We start from the raw sequence: 20,955 nt of genomic DNA, 5'->3' as shown, positions 1-20,955 counted from the left end.
ATACCTAGATTGGGTCATCTAGTGTCGGACTGATAGCTTGACCATTAATGCACAAGAACATAATTTAAATTCATTCTAATGTCCAATATGCTAATAAAAACTCAATCCAATGCGATTGGGTATGAGGGCCAGACTGAGGGATGGGATCTGATGCCTGATCCACTGGGAAAATGTCTATCTAGTAAAGATGCTCGTGTTCAAGAAAAGAGAAACCCATTTATATACAAACAATAATGAGTGGGCAGCGACCCAAAGTATTTAGACAAATGAAGAAAAACTGAAAAAACCAAAGCAGAATAACTGATTTCAACTTGAACGGGCAACTTAGCAGACAACTGAGCACAAAGCACCACCACAGACGCTCCGTATCCCCTTTATGCAGAGCCTAACTCGGTGCATCCGTATCCCCTTTACGCGGAGCCTAACTCGGTGCATCCGAAGGACTAACAAGTGGATGCAAATTACCTAAATTAAACAAGAACTTTTCTTGATATTTTGCAGTTCTCTATTTTCTCTTTCTCCCAAGTATCTTGTGCTTCAACATTGTCTTCATCAGTTTCCCGAGACTTTTTAAGCTTTGCTACGAGAACCCACATGTTTGCAAGCTCATTTTCAAGGTAAGATTCTCTTTCTTTTGATTCCTCAATCATCTTCTGAAGCTGTGCCTCCTTTTGTTCCTTTTCAACAAGTGCAGCTTCATAAGAAAGTTCCCTTTCACGACTTGAAGCAAGTTCCCTTTTGACCTCGGCCAAGGATGGCCCTTGGTTCTGCTGCTTGACAAGGCCATGTTTCTTTGAGTTGATTGTTCCACCACTGACTCTACGAGGAGGTGGAGTTTTCAGTGATGCAATTTCAGTAGTCAACTTCTCATTGTTGCGCATTAGCTTGGTCACTTCTTCGGATAGTGCCTTAAGTTCTACTGCAGCTGCAGATGCTAATTCCTTTGCATAGGAGCTCTCCTCTGCTAGCTTCTGATTTCGGGTTTCAAGTTGACATTTTTCTTCAGTTAGTTTTTGTATTCTCTGGTTTAGTTCATCAATGACCTAAAATAGGATAAACTGTGAGAACAGGACTCATGGTGAATGTGCAGAGAAGATAATTAATGACACACACTGACAACATAAAGTGCGACCAGTATTAAGTATTAACGCATGCGCTGTGGTATATGCATTCACTTAATAGATTCAAAAGTATCTTTACACCAACTGCTAGTCAAGTCACGAAACTAAAGAAGCGTTTCTTGCACACACACTAGCAGAATTAAGTGTTCAGACACGTACCTGTGATTGGACAAAAGATTCGCTTGTGAAACCTTTTTTAGATTCATCCAAACTAAAATCTCTTTGACATATTGCTTCAACACTAGAGACCTGAGCTGCCTTTGCATTAGCATCGATGGCAGTCAATGCATCAGAAAGCTGTTGCTTTAGAGAAGCAATATTTTCTTGCAATTCTTCACACTCACGAACCTGACAAATAAACATCAGATACTAAGAACAAATACTTGTATTCCTTCATAGCATAGCTAGTTCTACATACAGTTTGTAGTTGTTAGCTCACCTTTTCCTGTAATTGCTCTTGCATTACTCTATTATCAGCAGATTTTACCTGAAAATATAAACCAACAACATCAATAGGGTAACAAAGGATGATAAAAGGTATAAATCAAAGAAGTAATATTGCAATAGCAGAAGACAACTTCTCAAAGATTTTGCAAGCCCTGCAACACCAACTGACTGGAAATCGTCGGTGGAAAATATAATGTAGGAATCTGTCACATAGGTACGGGTACGGGTACGGGTATCGGTACGGACTATTTCCAAAAAATTTGGGTGCGGGGTATAGCCGTACACACAATCGGACAGATATATATATATATATATATATATATATATATATATATATGTCAAAAATTTTCAAAATGAATAACATATTCATAAAGCATGATCCAAAACGCTTTTAAGATATATTGACATCGCTATGGTTATGGCTCACACTATTATCCAAGAGTCAAGTTATAGAGAAGGGATCGATTTTCGAAACATTGAATGGAAGATTTCAAATGAAAAGTTGTGAGGAACTATGTACAAGAAAGGTTTAGAGTGAAAAAGGAAACAGGAAAACAAAGGGGGATTTTTAATTTTCAATTAAAAAACCGGACAACTTTGGACTCAGTCAACTTTGACCGAGTCCGAAAATGGACAAATGATCCCAGGTACGTTGACCGTACCCGGTGCTGCGTTGACCGCACCTTTGCCGCACCTAGGGCCTTACCCATACCCGTACCGTGCGGGTACTCCTCCTTAACAGGAGTACCCGTGTGACATAGGTAGGAATCAATCACTTGAGCAAATAGTACACATGCAGAAGAAATAATTCACCTCAAGTTCAAATGACTTCTCTGTAAGTTGTACAGCAAGATCTGCAAAAGACTGCATGAGAAGCATCAAGCTAGTAAGTTCCTGAATAAGAGTAAAGATCTAAACACTTGCAATACACAACAAATCAGAAAGACATTCTTCACCTGTGACAATTCCAAGGAATCCATATTGTTTTGGCTGGCCTGTATGGAAGCGATCATTGATTTCTCAAGGGCAGCCATTTGTTGCTTCTTCTCCAATATTTCATCATTTAGTTTTTTCATCTCAATCTTTATACAAAGAGAAGAACAGAAATACGCTACATTCACATTTAAAGCAACCAAAAGGAAGTTTACGAAGAAAAAAATCAACAACTTAAACTTACTTCAATCTGCTCCTTCTTTGGATTATCAATGGCATCTTCAGAATAACGCTTCAGAGTACTTGAACTGAGTGCAACTTCTCCAGACAAAATCTTCACTTGCTCCATAAGCAGATCAATTTGGTCACCAAATTTAATAGCTGCCTGCTGTCAGAGATTCATTTATTAGAATTGCAGAGGATGCTAAAATCACGGGAAAAATACTGATTAGAGAATAGCAGAATAAAATTTGGTTGTAGTCATATACCATGTGATGCTTGGTCTACAGAAAGTCCAGAAGCTTCATAAAATAAATATATAGAGCATTCGGTTCGACCAGTCCCATTTCAAAACTGGCTTTCCAACATGATTTTGCTCTCTCACTCACCTACTTTTTCCCTACTCCAGAACCCCCCCACCCCCCTCTTCATTGCTTTTCCTTTTCACAGCCATACTCTCCCCCCCTAAGATTGGAGAATCCTATGGAAAAGAGACTCGAAAATCCAGCCCCATTTGAAAAGAGAGCGAGAGAGAGAGAGACAGAGAGAGAAGCTGGCCCCATCTAGGGATCCAGGCAGCTTTGACACACACGGCCTTAGGGCTATATAGTGAGTCGAGCCAACTTGAACTTATAAACGAGTTCAAGTCACTAAAACTCAACTCGATTAAACTTGAGTAAGCTACTTTAAACTAGGTTTTTTCTTTTGTAATTTCCAAACTTAAAAGTTAAAACCAAGGGAAGAGATCAAGTCAAATGGAGAATTGGTAAACAAGCTTAAACAAGTCGAGCTCGAGCCAAGACTCGGTCTATCAGGTCGAGCTGACCTGATACAGCTCGACTCGTGCTCGAGCCAAGCAAGATATGAGTCGAGTCAAGTTGACCGAGCTCGACTCAGCTCGTGTACAGCCAGATCAGGATGTGTGTGTATGCCAGCCTGATTGCGACAGCCAAAGCCTGGTCGTAGCAATTCAGCCTTCCTCTCTCTCTCTCTCTATCTATCTATCTAAATATATATAATTTTATATATTTATATATATATATATATATATATATATCTGCTGGCTGTTGTATGTTGTCAGATGCATTTTTTTAAAATCTGCAGCTGAAAATTCAAAAGAAGTGCTGCTAAAGGATTTAAAAAACCGTAGGCAACAAAAACCATTGCTAATGTACCTATTACGACAGTTTTCTGCGGCAAAGTAAAAAAAAAAAAAAAAATCCATCTGGCTACATATGGCAGCCAGATATATAGTTACATATACGTACAAACATATATATCTGTTTGTGCATGTGTGAGTGTGTAGTAAAATTACCACCTTGAAGGTAAGCATTAACGCAACTACAGAGTGCTTTGAACTTGTCTGACCACTCAATTACATGGCTGTTAGTATTTCCATGTTGTTTGTGGAATTGTATTCAAGGTTTGAATTGTCTTAAAAAGCAGTGGCAATATTTCTTGTCTGGTCAAAAAAGGAGAAAGGTGAAGTTCATGTCATGTAAAAAGGAGGGATCTCCTTCCCCTATTTCTGGAAAATAAGAAATCAAAGGTAAACAGTCTGGTATATAAGACTGCCCTGTTTTATTAACTATACAGAAGAAGGAATCTGAAGAGCAAAGAATGCAGGAAAAGAAAATAATTGCAGTAGAAGCAAGAGGCGATTACTCTAAGAGAGTTGTAGGTGCATCTCTTGGCAGTTCTTAACAAACAAGATATAGTTAATTATGGGCTTCAAATATTAATTTTAATTTTGAAACGCATGATAAAAAATGCAGTTGATAGAATTTATGACTTGAAATAGATGAAAAATCATAGCAAAATTGGTTAATTTTTTAACTATTGATTTTAACTTGATCTGACCTTTTGCAGAAAAATGAAAACCACCATCATTTACAACTTGATCTACTGATGTAAATCCTCAGCTCATAAATTCCACTACTTAAAAGAAAATTGTCTCAGAGCAGGAAAATTTACCTCCTTAACCATCATCATTTTTTTTTCCAGCCTTATGAAGCCATCTTTATCACTACACTAGCCACTGTCTTATGACTTATGTCACACAGACATTGCCTGGAAGGATGGTACATGAACAGGCTGGACAGGTGTGGTAAAACACGGCCTAGACATGGAAATTTGTTTTAGTATATTTTGGTACTTTTTGTTCATATTTTATATTTTATGAATGAGAATAATGAATATATTGTTCTTTACTTAAATCTTGTTGTTTATATTATATTACACACACACCCTCCCACCTAAGTCTGCAGCCCATGTGACAGCTTATGAGCATTTTTATAAAAGGATACCACATCAAAATTGTAATTGGATATGGTATATTGCAAAGATCTTACCAGCATTCTTGAAATTCAGAAGTCTTTCCAAACTTTATTTTATAAGAGATAAACCATCCAATAACATGCCTAAAGTTAAAACAGGTAACAAGTTCAGGGGTATACCACAGGTGGCTCGGTTAGTGAAATGTTTTCAGTAGAGGCCTCTGATTTATGGATGGCTTTCAAAAATTGGTCTGCTGAGGGAACTTCACCAGTTGCATTGGCATGATTGGACGTATAATGTTCTGCCTGAAAATTTACAGCCTCTGACTGTGGAGTTGAAGGTGCAACTGTTGATCTTGTTTCACTTGATTTATCACCATCAGGACTTGCAGGCAAGTTGTTTTCCCGTTTCTGGAAATGAGAACATAATTAAGATTGACAGAAGTGGAGTACACATACTTTTCAAAGATAACCGAGGGCCACACAGACAGCAAGAAACATGGTGCACAAGTTAAATAGGAACTTGATGCAAATACCCAAAAAACCTTATTCATTAGCTATAAGCATGAGTAACTATCAAACAAACTTCTGATCTGACATGTGTGTCACCGCATGTTCAAAATCGGTAACCAGGATACAAGTCGTTTAAAACCCTACAAAGGCTAACTGGGACCAACCCCTCCATATCTGTCCAAGTCAATTGACAATAAATAATAATAAACATTTATATGGAAATGAATACAAAAACATATGTATACCTATATGAAGAATGAACACATACTTGCCAGGGATTAGTCGGCTGACCAATGACTAGGCTGACTAGTGACTAGTTTGCACAACTAGTTGCTTTTCAGACACAAGTTGGTCGATAACCAACTCAACAGACCAGCTGGACTGGTCAGGAATTGGACAACTAGGAGGCGTACTGGGATCATACATACCCTTACCAGATATCAACAGGGAGACAACGGCTATTGCACCCTTCACCTTCTTTCAACCTGAATCTTGTGCACTTACACACAACTAGAACATAATGATTTGATACATTATGAGAATATAAAGTTAAACTTGCATCTAACCAACAAGGGCCTCAGTAAGGCATGAAGCAGGAGCAGAACTCCCACCGATGGAGGAGCTTCCAACTATATAATTTCATCATTTTCAGCAAATAAGAAAACAGCTTTTGTAAAAAAGATTCAAAAGTATCAAATATTTGTTCAAGTTAATCAACCGTTCAAACATATACCCGTGTCTTAAACCAATTCAGCAGACCATGCTTCCTATTCCTTTTCTCCTCTTTAACAATTTCTTCAACATTATTGCTTCTTCCTTCTGGAGACACAGAAGTATCAATTGCTTCTTCATCTATAATAAAGTCCCGCCTTTTATATGGAAGGTAAGCAAGCTGCAAAAAGAAATAGATACATCTATAAGAGAAATCCAAAATAAAAAGTAGATAACAGCACCATGTAATGGACATAGACTAATCTTTTTCTGTTAAAGTATTAATTTTTTCTGTTAAAAGTATACCAAGGGGACTGATAAGTTACTAAGTTAACAAGTTGCCCCATGGTAAAGAGAGAGACAGAGAGGGAGAGAGAGAGTCTGTAAAGTGCCAACCTCTTCCTCTCCAAATGAGTGCCTCCGCCTTGGACCAGGTCGCTGAGGAAACCTGGAAGAATGGGCAGCTTTTGTAGAGACCAAAATTAGTTTTGTTAGTCGCTGAATTCTTCCTAGTAAGGCTGCTTTAGCTTCTTCCTCTTGTTCCAATCTGGACTGAAGCTTGAATTGACCATCTTCTAACTTTTTGAGCAACAGGAAGGCAAAGTTGATTAGACACCAATAAATTTTCTTAAAAAGATGAATAACTTTAACATGCACGCATGCTATTATACACACAGGAACAAGTCCGATAGAAATTGAGAGAGAGGAGCAAGTATATTTGCAAAAATTAGAAGACAAAGCATATACCATATCAGACACTAAAAGTGAATTTGGAACTTGTCAAAGCAACATTAAAAAGTTCAAAATAAGGCAGCATAAGTGTGGAAAAAATTATGCAAGGAATGACCTATAAAATTTTCTTTGAGATGTTGCAAATGCAATTTACATGATAACATACCTTCTGCTTTAGAAGGACGATATCTTCTTGCCCTGGATCTTTCAAAGAGGGGACATTTACAATACCCCTCTTCAATTGTTCCAACTCCTCCTTCAGGCTTCTTATCTCATTTTGGTATTTCTTGATAAGTGATTGCTCATCAATTATCTGCCAATGTATATAGCTTAGACTTCATAACTTCCCTATCAAATGCCAATTATTGCCAACATAAGAATAACAATACTTGTACCTTATTCTGTGATGCTTGAATCTCTATACATTTTGCACGATGTGCAAACTTCAGTGTATTGTGTGTCTCCTCCATATTTCTTGATGAAGGAGTCACGGTGCAGATAAGCTGCAACAAGAAGATAAAAAAAAGTAAGACCTTTTCTGGATGTAACTGGATTTGCAATTGATAGACAGTTAAAGAAGCAACAAATAGGCAATTATTGTTGAAATGGAAATTTTAAAAGAAAGATTTGAGAGATAAAATACTTTATATTGCATGTATTGGTTGCAAGTGCAGCCCAGTGGGCTAAACCAGTTCACCACTGACCTAATATAGGTCTTTAACCGTTTTTTTAAGTTTGTATCATGCAGGACCTTGCTTTTGCTTAATTTTGGGATGAAGTGGCCTAATCCACACAAGACTTTCTTGGCATTGTTGAAAAATCAGACTGGATCAGCAAATTTGGGTCAAATCAGCGGCAAATTGTTCTGATTCATTGGCCAACACAGGAGCACCATGTGTAAACACTGTTTGGTGTTGATTATTTTTAAATATTTTTAAATTTTCTATTTTTATTTTACATATTCCATTTACTTTTTATAATATAATAACAATTTTTGTCTATTCATAAGTGATTCAGCAGAATTGCTGTACATTCACTGAATCAGCAACCTAGCCAATTCGATTCAATTTTTGAACAGGAGCACCACGTGTAAACACTGTTTGTTGTTGATTATTTTTTAATATTTTTAAAGTTTTTATTTTAAATTTATATATTCCAGTTATTTTTTATAATATAATAACAATTTTTGTCCATTCATAAGTGATTTAGCTGAAATGCTGTACAATTCACTGAATCAACAACCTAGGTCCTAGGCAATTCGATTCAATTTCTGATTCTTACAACACTCTTCTTGGGCCTTATGCAATTGAATTTTAAGTGAAAAATCCAAATGAACAACGTGTTACATCACAAACAAGAAAAAGAAAATCATAGACACCTTGTTTCTCTATAAAGTCAATTATTAATTGGAATAATCATAATGTAAATGGATATTAATGAACAAAGAAAACATCCAAGGTCCAAACACTACCTAAGCCTAAAGTAACATTAGAAAGTGCAAGAACTTGCACATTTATACTGTAAAATAATCCATTGCTCTGAATATGCCATTGTGATCATTCGAGTCAAGAAAATGAAACTTACAGATACAACGCCATGGCCACTAAGAGAGGATTGGAGGAGCCGAGTAAGTTTTGAATCTCTATATGGTATATGGCTTGCTCTTCCATCTGTTAGTTTTGCAATAACCTGCAAGTCTACATTAAAGGTTAGTCAACAGTTTTGCAGATGTGCGCAACATCATCTACCAATCAGTCCACAACAGACAAGGAAAAAAAACACTGATTTACAGAAACCAATAAAATGCCAAGGATTGTATCTGCATGTGTATTATGTGTGGAAAATCATGTTGGAATAACCAGTTTGTGCTGATGCCCACCACCAAAAGTATTCCCAGCATCCAAGTAATATATGGTTGGGAATTACGGTTCAAAGTTTCAAACTGTAGATTCACAAATGAACCCTTTTGAATGAGGATCTTATTAGACCATATTTATAAGGACGCGGATTATCTATTTCTGCAGCCTATAGCTAATGCAGGCTAGTAGCTCAAGCATAAGATTTTTGGAACTGCATACTCCAAAAAAAAAAATGCTTGAAGGGCATGCTCACGTTTGAATTTTTTACATTTTACATGGATTAAGGTATATATCACACAAAACGGGTGGTTAAATATTCAAAATATTTTTTTGCAAATCAAACTTATCTGGCACAACAGCTGTGTTGATTAAATAAACTATCAAGCCATACAACAAGTAGATGCATGATAGAGTGAATAACAGGAAACAATGAAACCATGGACCTTACAGTTCCAAGGGTCAACAAGCTTTTGTTTATGTAGGAACCCTCCTTCCGTCTCACTCCAGTAGTTTCAACCCTTGAGCTCTCACTACCTGCCAGATCGATGAGGTTCTGCAGTATAAATCAATGCAAAATTGTAAGACAGTAAGAAGTGAACCAGACAACAAAAGCATATCAAAAAGCATATTATTGATTTGGAGGGAAAAAAGGACTTTCACTATGAGTCGAAAAGCAAGCACATGTGCTTCAGAAGTTGCATGAAAAAAAAAATGACGATCAAAATCTTAGATGGACTTTTTGTTTAAAAGTGTGACCTACCAGCTGTGACAAAGTAACTGCTTCACCTTCATTGCTGTCACCACAAGGGCTGCTTTCTATTGTCTGCAGTGGAACAGCACACAAAAGATCAGCTGCTTTCTAGTAGGACACATGGCAACTAAAATGAAGACTTAAATGTAAAAGTGCACACTTGTGGTCTCCCACTGATAATTTAGTCTGTAACATTCTGAGAACGTCATAATAGCATCAGCCGGAAAGGAAGCAGGTGTGGGACACCTACCAGTGTAAATATCGTATGGCTTCTGCTGCTGAGTAAGTTGAAGTTATTTGACCCGACATGTCTATGCTCTGTTGCCAAGTTAAATGATCTTCAATTAGGATGTTAAATAAAAGATAATGAGAAATGAAATGTTACAAATCACTGTGAAGAAGAAAAACATCATTTTTAAAAGGTTTAACCTAATGTAAGGGAAAGTGTCCCCATAGGACTTAAGGATACAGTTGTAAGTTGAACAGGCTAGCTCCCATTTTCTATGTAATTATATGCAAGAATCATGAATGTAATCTAGTCTTAGCCTACTCATGAATGTAATCTAGTCTTAGCCTACTTAGAACAGAAAGTTTGTCACTTTGTATATATCTTCACCTATGTCACACGGGTACTCCTCCTTAGGAGGAGTACCTGCACGGTACCGGTACGACACTAGTACCGGTACGGGTACGTGGGTGGGTATGCTAGAAGTGCGGCGTTGACCGTACCGGGTGCGGTCAACGCACCCAGGGTCATATTCAACCGTTTTCAGACTCGGTCAAAGTTGACCAAGTCTAAAGTTGTCCATTTTCATTTTAATGCTTTTTAATATTTTCACGTTTTAAACCATTTTAACGTTAAATATATCAAAACCCTAAAACCTTTTTCGTTCCATTTCGTTCGTTTCTTCCTCTCTCACCAACGACCACGCACGGCGTTCCTCTCTCACCGACGACCACGCACAGTGACGGGCGAAGGCAGGGGCAGAGACCGGCGGCTGCAGGCGACAACAGGCAGCGACCGGCGACGACAGACGATCTCCGGCGATGGCAGGCAGCGAACAGCGACGGTATTTGCTTTTTTCATCGTTTTCTCATTTTCTGTCGATGGGCTGAGCCTTCCATCGTCTCCGATGCCGGCAGACGGCGCTTTTCACCGGCGGAGCCTTCCATCGTCTCCAGTGCCGGCAAACGGCGCTGAATCCTTTTTCTATTTGTCGCCTGCATACGGTTCCTTCTTTTTTGTTCATTTCCTGCAGCTAGTTCCCTTTTTTTTGTTCCTTTTTTTTTTGTGTTCTATGTTCCCTCTTTTGTAGTCGGTTCCTTTTTTTTCTTCCTTTCTTTTTTTGTTCTGTGTTTCCTCTTTTGTTTGTTTTGTTACTTATGTAAAAGTGTATGTTATTTTGTTTGTGCTTCTGCCGTGATTACCATTGCCATTGTCATAAGTTAATTTTTATAAACTTGCGGATGTTGTAGACACCTTACCTTTGATGAAACTGATTGCTATGTAGTTCATGGATTGTTTTTCACTACAAACTGAAAATTTTTACTGCTTGTAATAAGCACATTAAGCGAATTTCTGCAGCCCCTTGACCGTACTTCATACTTTTGTTCAGCTTCTGTATCCAGTTCCTTGTTCGCCCCTTAGTCTCTCGTCAATTCATTCCTACATCTTATTATTCAGGTGGTACTTTATGTGACTAAGGAGAATGAGAATCAAGACTGTTAAATTTTGGATTATGAATTTTGAATAATTTTTGTTTGTATATATGTATATGTGCATGTGTGTGTACGGCCGTATCCCCGCACCAAAGTTTTTTAAAAATGGTCCGTACCCGTACCCGCACCCGTACCCATACCTATGTGACATAGATCTTCACATATACAGCAGATCAGTATCACATGACATTGTTCCTGTAAAATTAATGACATATAAAGGATTACTGTTTAATTTGTCCTACAAAGGAAGCACAAAGCCATAAACACTTCATCCCTAGGCATTAACAAATGGCTCTCCTTGGCTGCATACAGTTCTTTTTCTCCTATCCATGGTATTCTCTTCCATGTACAAGCCAAGTATTCATAGGATCAGACTGTCAGTGCAATGAAAGGACAAAGATATTAATCTCACCAGTCTTGTTTTATATGGAATGCCATTCTTGTTTTCCTAACTTTTATTCTTCCCTTTCTCCCACTCATTGAGTTTCATACCTCCTTACTCTCCTTTTCCTCCTCTTTCACTTGCTTCTATCTGAATTCCTTTACTTTTTTCTTAGTTTGACTCCTCTAACATAATTGATTACACCCACAACCAGGAATTGCTGCTGCATGTTCATCTAGCTTTGCTTTCCTTTAATGGGATTAAGTATAAATAGTCACAAATAAGGTTTTCGAGTTTTAAACGGCGAGGTTTTTCTTGGGTATAATATAGCCAGCTTGAAAAAAAGGGAGAAAAAACAGGAAAAATATGGTAAACTTTTAAAAAATTAAAAAAACTAAAAATGTGGAAAATTAAAATAAGTGAGAAAATAATAACACAAACATCAAAAGATAAGTACATTTGCAACAAATAAAAAATAGAAAATGAAAAAAAAACTGTTTGGCATTAAAAAAGATGAAAAAAATGAAAAAGTGAAAAAACAGATTCATTTTTAACGTTTTTTTTCAAAAAAATGTGTTTTTTTCAGTTTTAAATGGCATTTAATTTTCTCGCTTTTTTTCGCATTTTTTTCGAAAATAATGCATTTTTTGTGACTATAACAGTATTTATGTTCCATAATTGTGGGTGGTCAACCAAACTTTTACTCTTCCTTGTTTACGAGCCTCTATCTATGAAGAATCTTGTGTGAAGTTGACATTTGCCAGGTGAACAAGATACAAATATCCCTATACCAGGCACTCCCTAGTCATGACAATTACCTTCTCAATCTTCATATTTGAATAAGAAAGTTCAAGCTTTTGTAAATTAGCCTCATTTCTTGCAGCTTCAGTCTTTCTAACAATGTGTAATAAGAGTCTTACTCTATTGGAAGAAATATTTCTGATGTTTTCTTTCTTTCTTTGACATAGAATTTTGTAGGAGTCATGACCTATGTGTAATTTATAGAATTTTACATATTTTACATGGGAAGCATATGCAGAAGGTAAAGCATAAGATAAAACTGCTACAAACGCAAATATAAACTAGTTGTGAAGAAAGATTCAACCATTTAAGGAGAGAAATTAACGGCACCTTCACCAGCAGCTATAAGGGATAGTGCATGGGCAGGGGATAATACCACTTCTTCTGTTAGACCTTCGACAAATGTGCCCTGCAGCCAAGACATAAAAGCAATTGACTTGGAAAGCAAATCCAATCATGATCGATATATTGAAGCATACACTTCCAGAACTAGATTTGGTCTAATAACATCAGTGAGATGCTAAATTAAGGTTGATGAACTAATGCACTATTCTGGTATGTTCTCTTGTTTGTATTTTCAGGAAATATGGCATGTTGTCACTACTCCAGAATCAACCACAAATGCCACCCCGTATGATTGTCACTGAATGTGATGATTCTAGGTTTCTAGCTACTCATGAAGAGAGAAGACAATGGGAATAGTGGAAAATATGTGACTATACCCTGACATATAGAATCTTTTGACCCATAAAAACATCACACATAGAAACAACACTATCGTTTTGACATATTCTGAGTCTCTCACATTAAAGAGACATAATCCGCAGTTCGCCTTGTTGAAATTTGCTGCAGCCCAGCAGCCAAGAAGGATCAGAACTTAAAGCATGGAGATAAGAATTTCAAGAAAGCTTTTATAAAGATATTGCATACATGTTCATCAAACGGCCAAATTCACAACATGGTAATAAAGCTCCTGCAGATTTCTTGATTTTGTTTCATACTTTCTGGTCTGGAACTTGACACACTGATAAAATCCCAGCTAGATGAAAACATGTTCTCATGAATTATAATTTGCAACCATGAAATGAAGTTCTATAACTAATCCAGAGAAATGGATCATAGCAAACTTGGTCACATGTATATCCAGAATCTTATATGCATGGCCTGTAAATCATAAATGGATATTTGTCCTGTTTTGCCACTTCCATATCATTTAAAGTTAAAGGCCCCTAGAAGGGCAGGCAGATTATTTGAAGACATTACCAAAACTTGGCAGATGGCTACTGTTAATTTGTTGGTGATCAAGTTGAATATGGTAATGGAAACTGAACCCCCAATTAGTGAATTACAGATTCAGTTCTAAAGAAAGATATAAGTACCTGAACATCCTCCCTGATTCTTAGGTTCTGCCCAGCTGGATTTAACAAGTCATTGACAACCTAGAGGAAAACAAGTATTTCTTTTAACAAAATGATGCAACAAAAAATTCTTATTGAACTATTAAAAACACTGCAGGTCAACTTTCAAGGCAGAGAGAGAAGAAATGATTTGTTAGCTTTCCAAGTGTCCAATCCCTGTTTGCAACTTTTAAAACTCATATCCACATGCAGAACAATTTTAGTTAATAACATGGACAGCTATTTCACCAGAGTTACTCCGTCAATACATCCAAATTCCAAACAGTGAATTTATACTCTGATCTCTGATCTAAACAGAGTTTAAGTGAACAACTTGTAAACAGGGTTTCCATAAATGGCATCAGCACCTCTGAAATGTCGTTTCATTTGTGTCTATCATTGATGTCAAAATGGCTCTTTTACGTAATGCTAATCTAGCTTTTATTCTACCAGAAGCAAGAAGCAAATTTTCATAACAACCACAAAGAAAGCTAAGAACAACTTTTATCACAGAATCAAAATTAATGTATTTCATAGCCACAAATATAGTCATTGGTTTCTCACCAGCCAGGTTTTCTCAGGCATTAAAAAAAGTCCAAAATATTAGCTAAAGTCGCTTCTGACATTTCAAAACGGAAACAAAGTGACAGTGAGAGCGTAAAAGCCCTAAAAAGAGATTACATGTTTAAGAATGCTCCTCTTGTCTCTTTTTAACCTATATTGTCCCCTTTTAAAAGAAAAACACCACATGTGTGATAGAAGTTTTTTATTTTAATAATGCCAACGATGCCGTCATTTCGCCATATGAATAAAATACACAGAAAAGTTACAAAAGGTTGCAATAAAAATGCGATAAATTGATTTTGACTTTTTAAAATTATTGCAACTTTTCCACATTTCTTTTCATTTTTTTTTGTCAATGTCACGATATTTTCAAAAGTTTCACAATATCTGTGGATGTGAAGTGATCTAACTTCTAAGTACAAAGACAAACCAAAGAAACTATAGCATCAATTACAGGAATTAAGAAGATATTTTTGTATAAATAAGAAGTCAAAAGGATTTGGCCAAATTTCAGGAACCAATAATACAAAGAGTATTAAACATGGTTAAGGAACCCAAGCCACATGATGAAGCTATTCATTTTGGTCGAAACTTGCAATGATTTGGTATACGTAAACTGGAAGCTAAATAAGAAACGAACACATTTGTTAATTGCTAGGCAAAATTAAGATGCCAATACTAGAAAGCACTGTCACAGTAAATGCGTATTAATAAAAAAAATGCGTTAACACAAAAAAAACAGTCAGCCAAATTACATGGCAACTAGACGCGTTTTTTTTTAAAACATCAGAAAACAAAAAAATACGTGTTTTTCGCGTTTTTTAAACTACCGCAAACTTTTTCTTTTTAAGTGCAAGGTCTGTTTTTTAAACAATGGCACTGCATGTAATATTGAAGAAAAGTTGGTTCTTTCTAAACTTGACCTTCCCTTTTAATGGAAAAAAGGTACTTTTAGGTAGAAAAGAGGGATTAGGTTAAAATCAAAAATCGTTCGGATGAAAAGGGGTTTTAAACTTTGATGTTGAGAGGGGAGTCGCCGGATGGGCGAAAACTGAGAGGGGAGTCGCCGGCGGAGGCTGACCGTGAGAAGTTGAAGCTTGCAAGCTGCAAGCATCAACAGCAGTTGTCGGACAGAGGTAAGTTGTCATGGGACGTTAGCTAGGTTGAACCATTGAAGGCTTGAAGCCGGCAAGCAGCCACAGCCACAGGAGTTGTCGGACAGAAGGTAGGTTCTTCCTCTAATAAGTAATAACTAATATGTTGTTGTATATTTTACAAATATTTTTATTATGTTCATGTTTCATAACTTTATGTTCATCACTTCGATGGTTCGTCTCTTCATTTTATTTATGTTGTGTTGTGTTGATTAATGGTTCCTGTTTTATTCATCTAATAACTAATATGCTGCTCTATATTTCATCGTGCTCACTTATTTTGATCTTATAATCCGTTTGCTGGTTTTAAGTCTCATATGCTGTTGTATATCTCATCGTGCTCTCTTTTGTGCAACATGGGACGTAAGCTAGCTTGTTATAAATTTATAATCTGTTTGCTGGTTATGATCAGTTTGAGGTTTTAAAATTTAAATCTTATATGCAAGTTGTTAGTTATGCATTTTCCAGACTATTAGTTTTCATTTTCTAATTTTAATTTGTTGCTTATCTAGTCATTTTTCAATTTTTTTTAATTTCTCATTTATTTTATTTTTATATAATTTCCAGGATTTTTTCTATAACTTTTAAAAATGTGCCTAGATTTTCCCAAGATATACAACTTTGCTGTATTATGCTCGAGGAAATTCCTCGCCGTATAATACCCATACACGATATATGTGACAATGCTAGAAAGTGATGAAAAGATAACGGTAAGCAAGCATGAATATTTATGTTATTACATACATGTAGAGATAAGACCATCACATTAAGATTGATAAAGAACAGACCACAAATGACTATGCAATACTTGAAGCAGTTGAATTCACCTCATTATAAATCTCCAAGTATGATACACGAAGAAGAAATTCCCTGCTAGGAGTCTACACAGCAGATCTAGTTAGATAAAACCATTTTAACACTTTACTAATACCAAATTTATAGCCAACACACTACCTCCTGGATGATACTGAATACATCCTTGACAGCCAATGGTATGACTCCAGGTGACCTCTGATCTCCCTGTGGTACACAGGTAAGCATAAAAGATAGGAAGGCTACTCAGCCTACTTGGTAACTTCAGGTGTACCTTGGAAAGGAGCACCAGATCCCATGAAGATGAAAAATTTAACAACAGAAGTTTCCAACATGGATATAAAAAGGTAGACTTAAGCCATGAGCATTCTCTAGATGATTTGGCAGATCTCAGTATGAAGCATATAACAATTAATCTTAGATCAAACCTTTATGTCATTTTCATTTTGTGCTTCATATGTTATTGACAACCTTTTCTTTTGGATCCGTCATGGATGTCAAGGCTAACATGGGATCAACTTCACTTTTAGATAGGCTTCCTAGATCTAGGATAAACTTAGTTTGTTGTTGGGGAGGATTACTGCCAAAGTATAATTATAACTACTTAAGATCAACTTGCTAGTCATTTAGCAGTTGTATATGGCCACAGAATTATACCGTTACCAACAGTTTTAGTGTTTTACTTGAATAATTTGCCACCTACTTTTATACTCATGGATGCATCAAAATGGCCTGTTAACTTTCTATTGACATTTGCAGCACAGTATATTGATGATAAATTGATAATACATGCAAACTGCAAAAGCTCAAAATCTAAGAGTTTAATCACATGATTGCTGGTTGCACAAATTCTGATCATCAAGCAAACGCTGCTGAGCCTGGAGTGACTTGCAGCTGCCCAAGATGAGCCTAAAAATTTAAGTTGTAACTTCCATATAAATGATGAACTAGAATCTTTGACCAGGAAAAGGTTTCTAAAAACAAGAAGTCCATAATGGTGTCCACTGCACCAAAAAAAAAACATTAAATCAAAATCACAAAGAAAAAACTCACCAAATGTCAAAAATACTTTTCAGACAGTTTTGAACCATATAAAGGCCATCCAGAAACTGCATCACAAAAAAAAAAGGTGGAAAAACTACTACACTATAAAGACAAGCCAATTTTGACTTGAGAATAGCAAAACTAGAGAGGCAAGGCACCTAACAGTTTTCACAGAAAATCTATATCAAATTCCCCAGTGGTGAATAAGTAAGACTATTCTTTTAAGTTTTAACAATAGGAAAAAGAGAGAAAGTGGGGTGACCATGAATACATCTATAGATTCACAGTTCCATGAAATAGAAGTTTGGATCTATACATGCATTGTGTGGGTCTTTCCACTACTTGTCACACCATAAGCGAAGACTGTACCTGTACAGGAAAAAAGGTAAACAAACTTTTTTAGCAAACATCAACTACTGATAAAATCAACATAGCAATATAATATGGTAGAATCAAAACCTGCCTACAATCATGAATATCAAGAAACATCAGGCTAAAAGTTTTGTGAACCCTATCTAGCATATTTTTCAAACATTATTCTCATGAACTTTACTTTTGTTCTAAGGCACATCGACAGGGGTCTAAGTTGTTCAAGTGTCACGTAGGCGACCCCCAGTAGCTACTCCACCTGCATCACCTAAGTCCAAGCACTTAGATGATGCATGTGATATTGCAACTACGTGCATGCCTACTCTGACTACGCATGACTAGTCCAGCCCACACCTAGTCCATAGAAGTCCAAGAGTCTCTCAGCGGAGCTCTTAAAGACTATTTAATAAATGTTAAATGGGTGCTGGAGACTGTTTAAACTTTATATTGACTGTAATCTGTACAAAACTTTTTAGCCTCAATCTTATTCTACTTTTAGGAGCTAGGATTGTTCTACTTTTAGAAGCTAGGTATGTTCTACAGCTTTTTTTTATGTTTGAAGTTTGAACCCATTTTATACATTTCCTTGAAAATGATTTATGATTTCTGTTAATTGTTTATCATTTTTCTTGAATCTTGAAAGCAGTCAACTTTGCATTTTCTTTATTATACAACTATAATATTAATCATATAATATAGTATTGAGTCTATTGACCATTAAGGACTGTTGTCATATTATATAACTATATAACTTGATACAAGCTAATGATAGCTTTACTATTGCAATTGTCACCTAAGTGTGCCTAGAGGCGCCCAGGCATGCTAGGTGCACCCTGTCACTCAGGTGGCACCTAGCGACTTTCATAACATAGACCAGGGTAGTGTTGCATTACTAAAAAGTTACACAAGAAAATGTAATGGAAAGGACTAATTACCAATCATTCAAATATCACAAGAAAATACTTCTGACCAAACTTATTAAATAAGAGCACTCAAGTTCAATACCATTGATGCCCTCCATAGCACTAGCGACAATATGCTGTGCAGCAACATCATACACATGGCGTGTAGTAGTGGTAGGACCAAAAACACGATCTGCAAAGCCAGGCGATACGAGAAAGTCATTTAGCAAAAATTTAGACATCTAGAATCAAAATAAATCCTGTGTGCATGCGTCAGTGTCCATACACACATCCCAAGCGCCATAAACTAATTTACAACGTACAATTTTGTCTCTAATAAGCAGATATACCCCGTATATTTAATTCAGACAACGTAGAACGGTAGAAGATAGAACTTGTCATATATTGGGAACTACAACTCCCGACTGTTCAATTTAGTGATCTTCACAGTCAATTCAGCTCGATTCAGCGCCTACTCACATGTCTCTCTCCCGTAAACATCTTCGTGAAGTGAATCTAGAACACCCATTTGTGAAAGATGCTGTCAACTAGAGACAGAGTTTGCCTTCCAATCCGAAACAAGCATTTGCAAATTGTCTAAAAATGAACGAAACCGAAACAAACAGACAATCCACGTTCGATGTTGAAAACGCAGACCATTGCAAGAATGACTTCGCCAATATGCAAATGGGGACTACCAATTAACCGATAATAAGAACAAAGAAAAACCAACCGCGCATACACGACAGTACCTACCCGAACACAACTCAAATTTCCAACGAAATATGACAATTCATCCATTTCCCAACGCAATTAACAGGAGAAAATGCTGAATTGAACTTCACATATTCTGCACAACGTACCATATGCGTATGCAACCGACGGATTATGCTCGTTTCTCACGATCGTGTCTCCATCCGCATACCACGCGACTTCCTCCCCTTGGCGAATTTCTCTAGGACTAAATTTCACCAACGTACGGCAAAGCAATCAACACACATTTGCACTAAAAGTTTTAGAATAGAGAATCAAAGACGGAAAGAAGAACCCAAACCTGAGAGGCCGAAACCGCACGGTGACAGTAACGTTCTCCTTAGATCTCCCACCGTCCATGAACACACTTTCCGAGTAAAAACTCTGCGCACCCGGCGAGCTCGGAGCCGGTCCCGCGAGGGGCGGTGGTGCGGAATCCACCGAAGGAGAGAAGGAAGCAATGGAAGATGAAGGAGAGCCACCGGGCTTGGACGCAACGGGAGACGCTCTCTTCGTTCTGGAAGCCGATTTTGTCGCCATTAATCCACAATGTTCCTTGCCCAACCAAAATCAACGACTCCTTCCAGTCGCTGACTAACCTCAGCTCAAAACGACTCACATTCCAGTGAACCTGGAGCTCCAAACTCGGGGAAAACAAGAAGAAGACAGCGTGGAGAAGCACCAACTTTCTCGACGATTGGGTCTTGAACTACGTCTGTCATAAGAGGAAAGAAAAAGAGGAAGGAAGAAATAAGAGAAGGGGCTACCATTCACCACTCACTCTCTGTGTCAGAGGAAGAGAGAGGAGGAGAAGTGGAAGAGACTCATGGCTGCCGGCCCCCATCTCTCTTCCTTCTCTCTCTGCTTTCTCTCTCTATATCACGAGGGGGGTAGAGGTCGGGGTCCCCCCCGGCAAAGGAGGCCAACTTTTTGTGCTGTGGTGAGACTTCAACCCTAAGCTGCGTCCCCGTGAAAGCAAAGCGTATGAGAAAGGGAAGAATGGATGGTTGCCTGCCTGCTCTCCTGCTCCGGCGCCCCCACTCCCACCTTTTCTCCATCTTCCCATTTTACCCTCTCTTTCAACCGGAAGGAGAGGTTGAGGTGGGGCCCGCTCTACATGAATAGAATCACGATTCCTTCCCCAGGCACAAAGGAAGACACCTCTTCTGCTGCGGCATAAAATTAAAACGAATCTTTTCGTTTATGACCTTATTTTCTTCTTTATTTTAGGATGTGACTCGTACTTGTTTTTTTCTTGACGAAAGAGCGAATTTTTGCTGAAAGCTTAAGCCTCAGTGAATTGCCTTTGCCTCTTAAGATTGAAAAGAAAAAATCCAAAGAGGTCAACGGAGAGGAGTGCAATGTTTTAGTTTTTTAATAAAAGCAAACAAGGGTAGATTGTTTGTCATATCGTGGATCGTAGATGGAATGCTATCTTCTTTAAAAACTAAAATTGTATTTATTTTTCAACATTTGTTAGTCAAGTAACAATGTC

At 37.3% G+C, this 20,955-nt stretch overlaps 1 protein-coding gene across 2 annotated transcripts; it reads right to left on the bottom strand.

The window, feature by feature from the left end:
• Positions 1–196: 196 nt before the first annotated feature.
• LOC116262065 (kinesin-like protein KIN-7D, chloroplastic) lies at positions 197–20,510 on the bottom strand. 2 transcript variants are annotated; one of them, XM_031641100.2, is made up of 23 exons: positions 19,762–20,510; positions 19,571–19,668; positions 18,811–18,900; positions 17,753–17,805; positions 16,534–16,599; positions 16,407–16,460; positions 13,844–13,903; positions 12,795–12,873; positions 9,813–9,880; positions 9,572–9,634; positions 9,260–9,364; positions 8,537–8,641; positions 7,348–7,455; positions 7,119–7,265; positions 6,617–6,799; positions 6,243–6,401; positions 5,177–5,407; positions 2,746–2,889; positions 2,525–2,650; positions 2,382–2,432; positions 1,561–1,608; positions 1,281–1,469; positions 197–1,043 (listed from the first exon to the last, which is right to left on the bottom strand). In XM_031641100.2, exons 1-23 carry the CDS (start codon positions 19,998–20,000, stop codon positions 471–473), a joined length of 3,039 nt encoding a protein of 1,012 aa, XP_031496960.1. In that variant the 5' UTR covers positions 20,001–20,510; the 3' UTR covers positions 197–470. The 2 variants fall into 2 exon arrangements, with proteins under 2 accessions (XP_031496960.1, XP_031496961.1); XM_031641101.2 differs by having other exon boundaries at positions 2,746–2,886.
• Between the last annotated feature and the right edge of the window lie 445 nt (positions 20,511–20,955).

The sequence above is a fragment of the Nymphaea colorata genome, chromosome 10, assembly GCF_008831285.2.
Source record: "Nymphaea colorata isolate Beijing-Zhang1983 chromosome 10, ASM883128v2, whole genome shotgun sequence".
Taxonomy (NCBI): Eukaryota; Viridiplantae; Streptophyta; class Magnoliopsida; order Nymphaeales; family Nymphaeaceae; genus Nymphaea; species Nymphaea colorata.
Note: the sequence above shows the minus strand (reverse complement) of the source record. Positions and strands in the feature narration are given on the sequence as shown.

Coding starts and splice junctions, on each gene's coding strand:
- LOC116262065 (XM_031641100.2), bottom strand. CDS start 20,000: ATGGCGACAAAATCGGCTTCCAGAACGAAGAGAGCGTCTCCCGTTGCG. Junction 7,456..8,536: donor GTGGCCATGGCGTTGTATCT/GTAAGTTTCATT, acceptor TTCTTGTTGCAG/CTTATCTGCACCGTGACTCC. Junction 1,609..2,381: donor AGAAGTCATTTGAACTTGAG/GTGAATTATTTC, acceptor TTATATTTTCAG/GTAAAATCTGCTGATAATAG.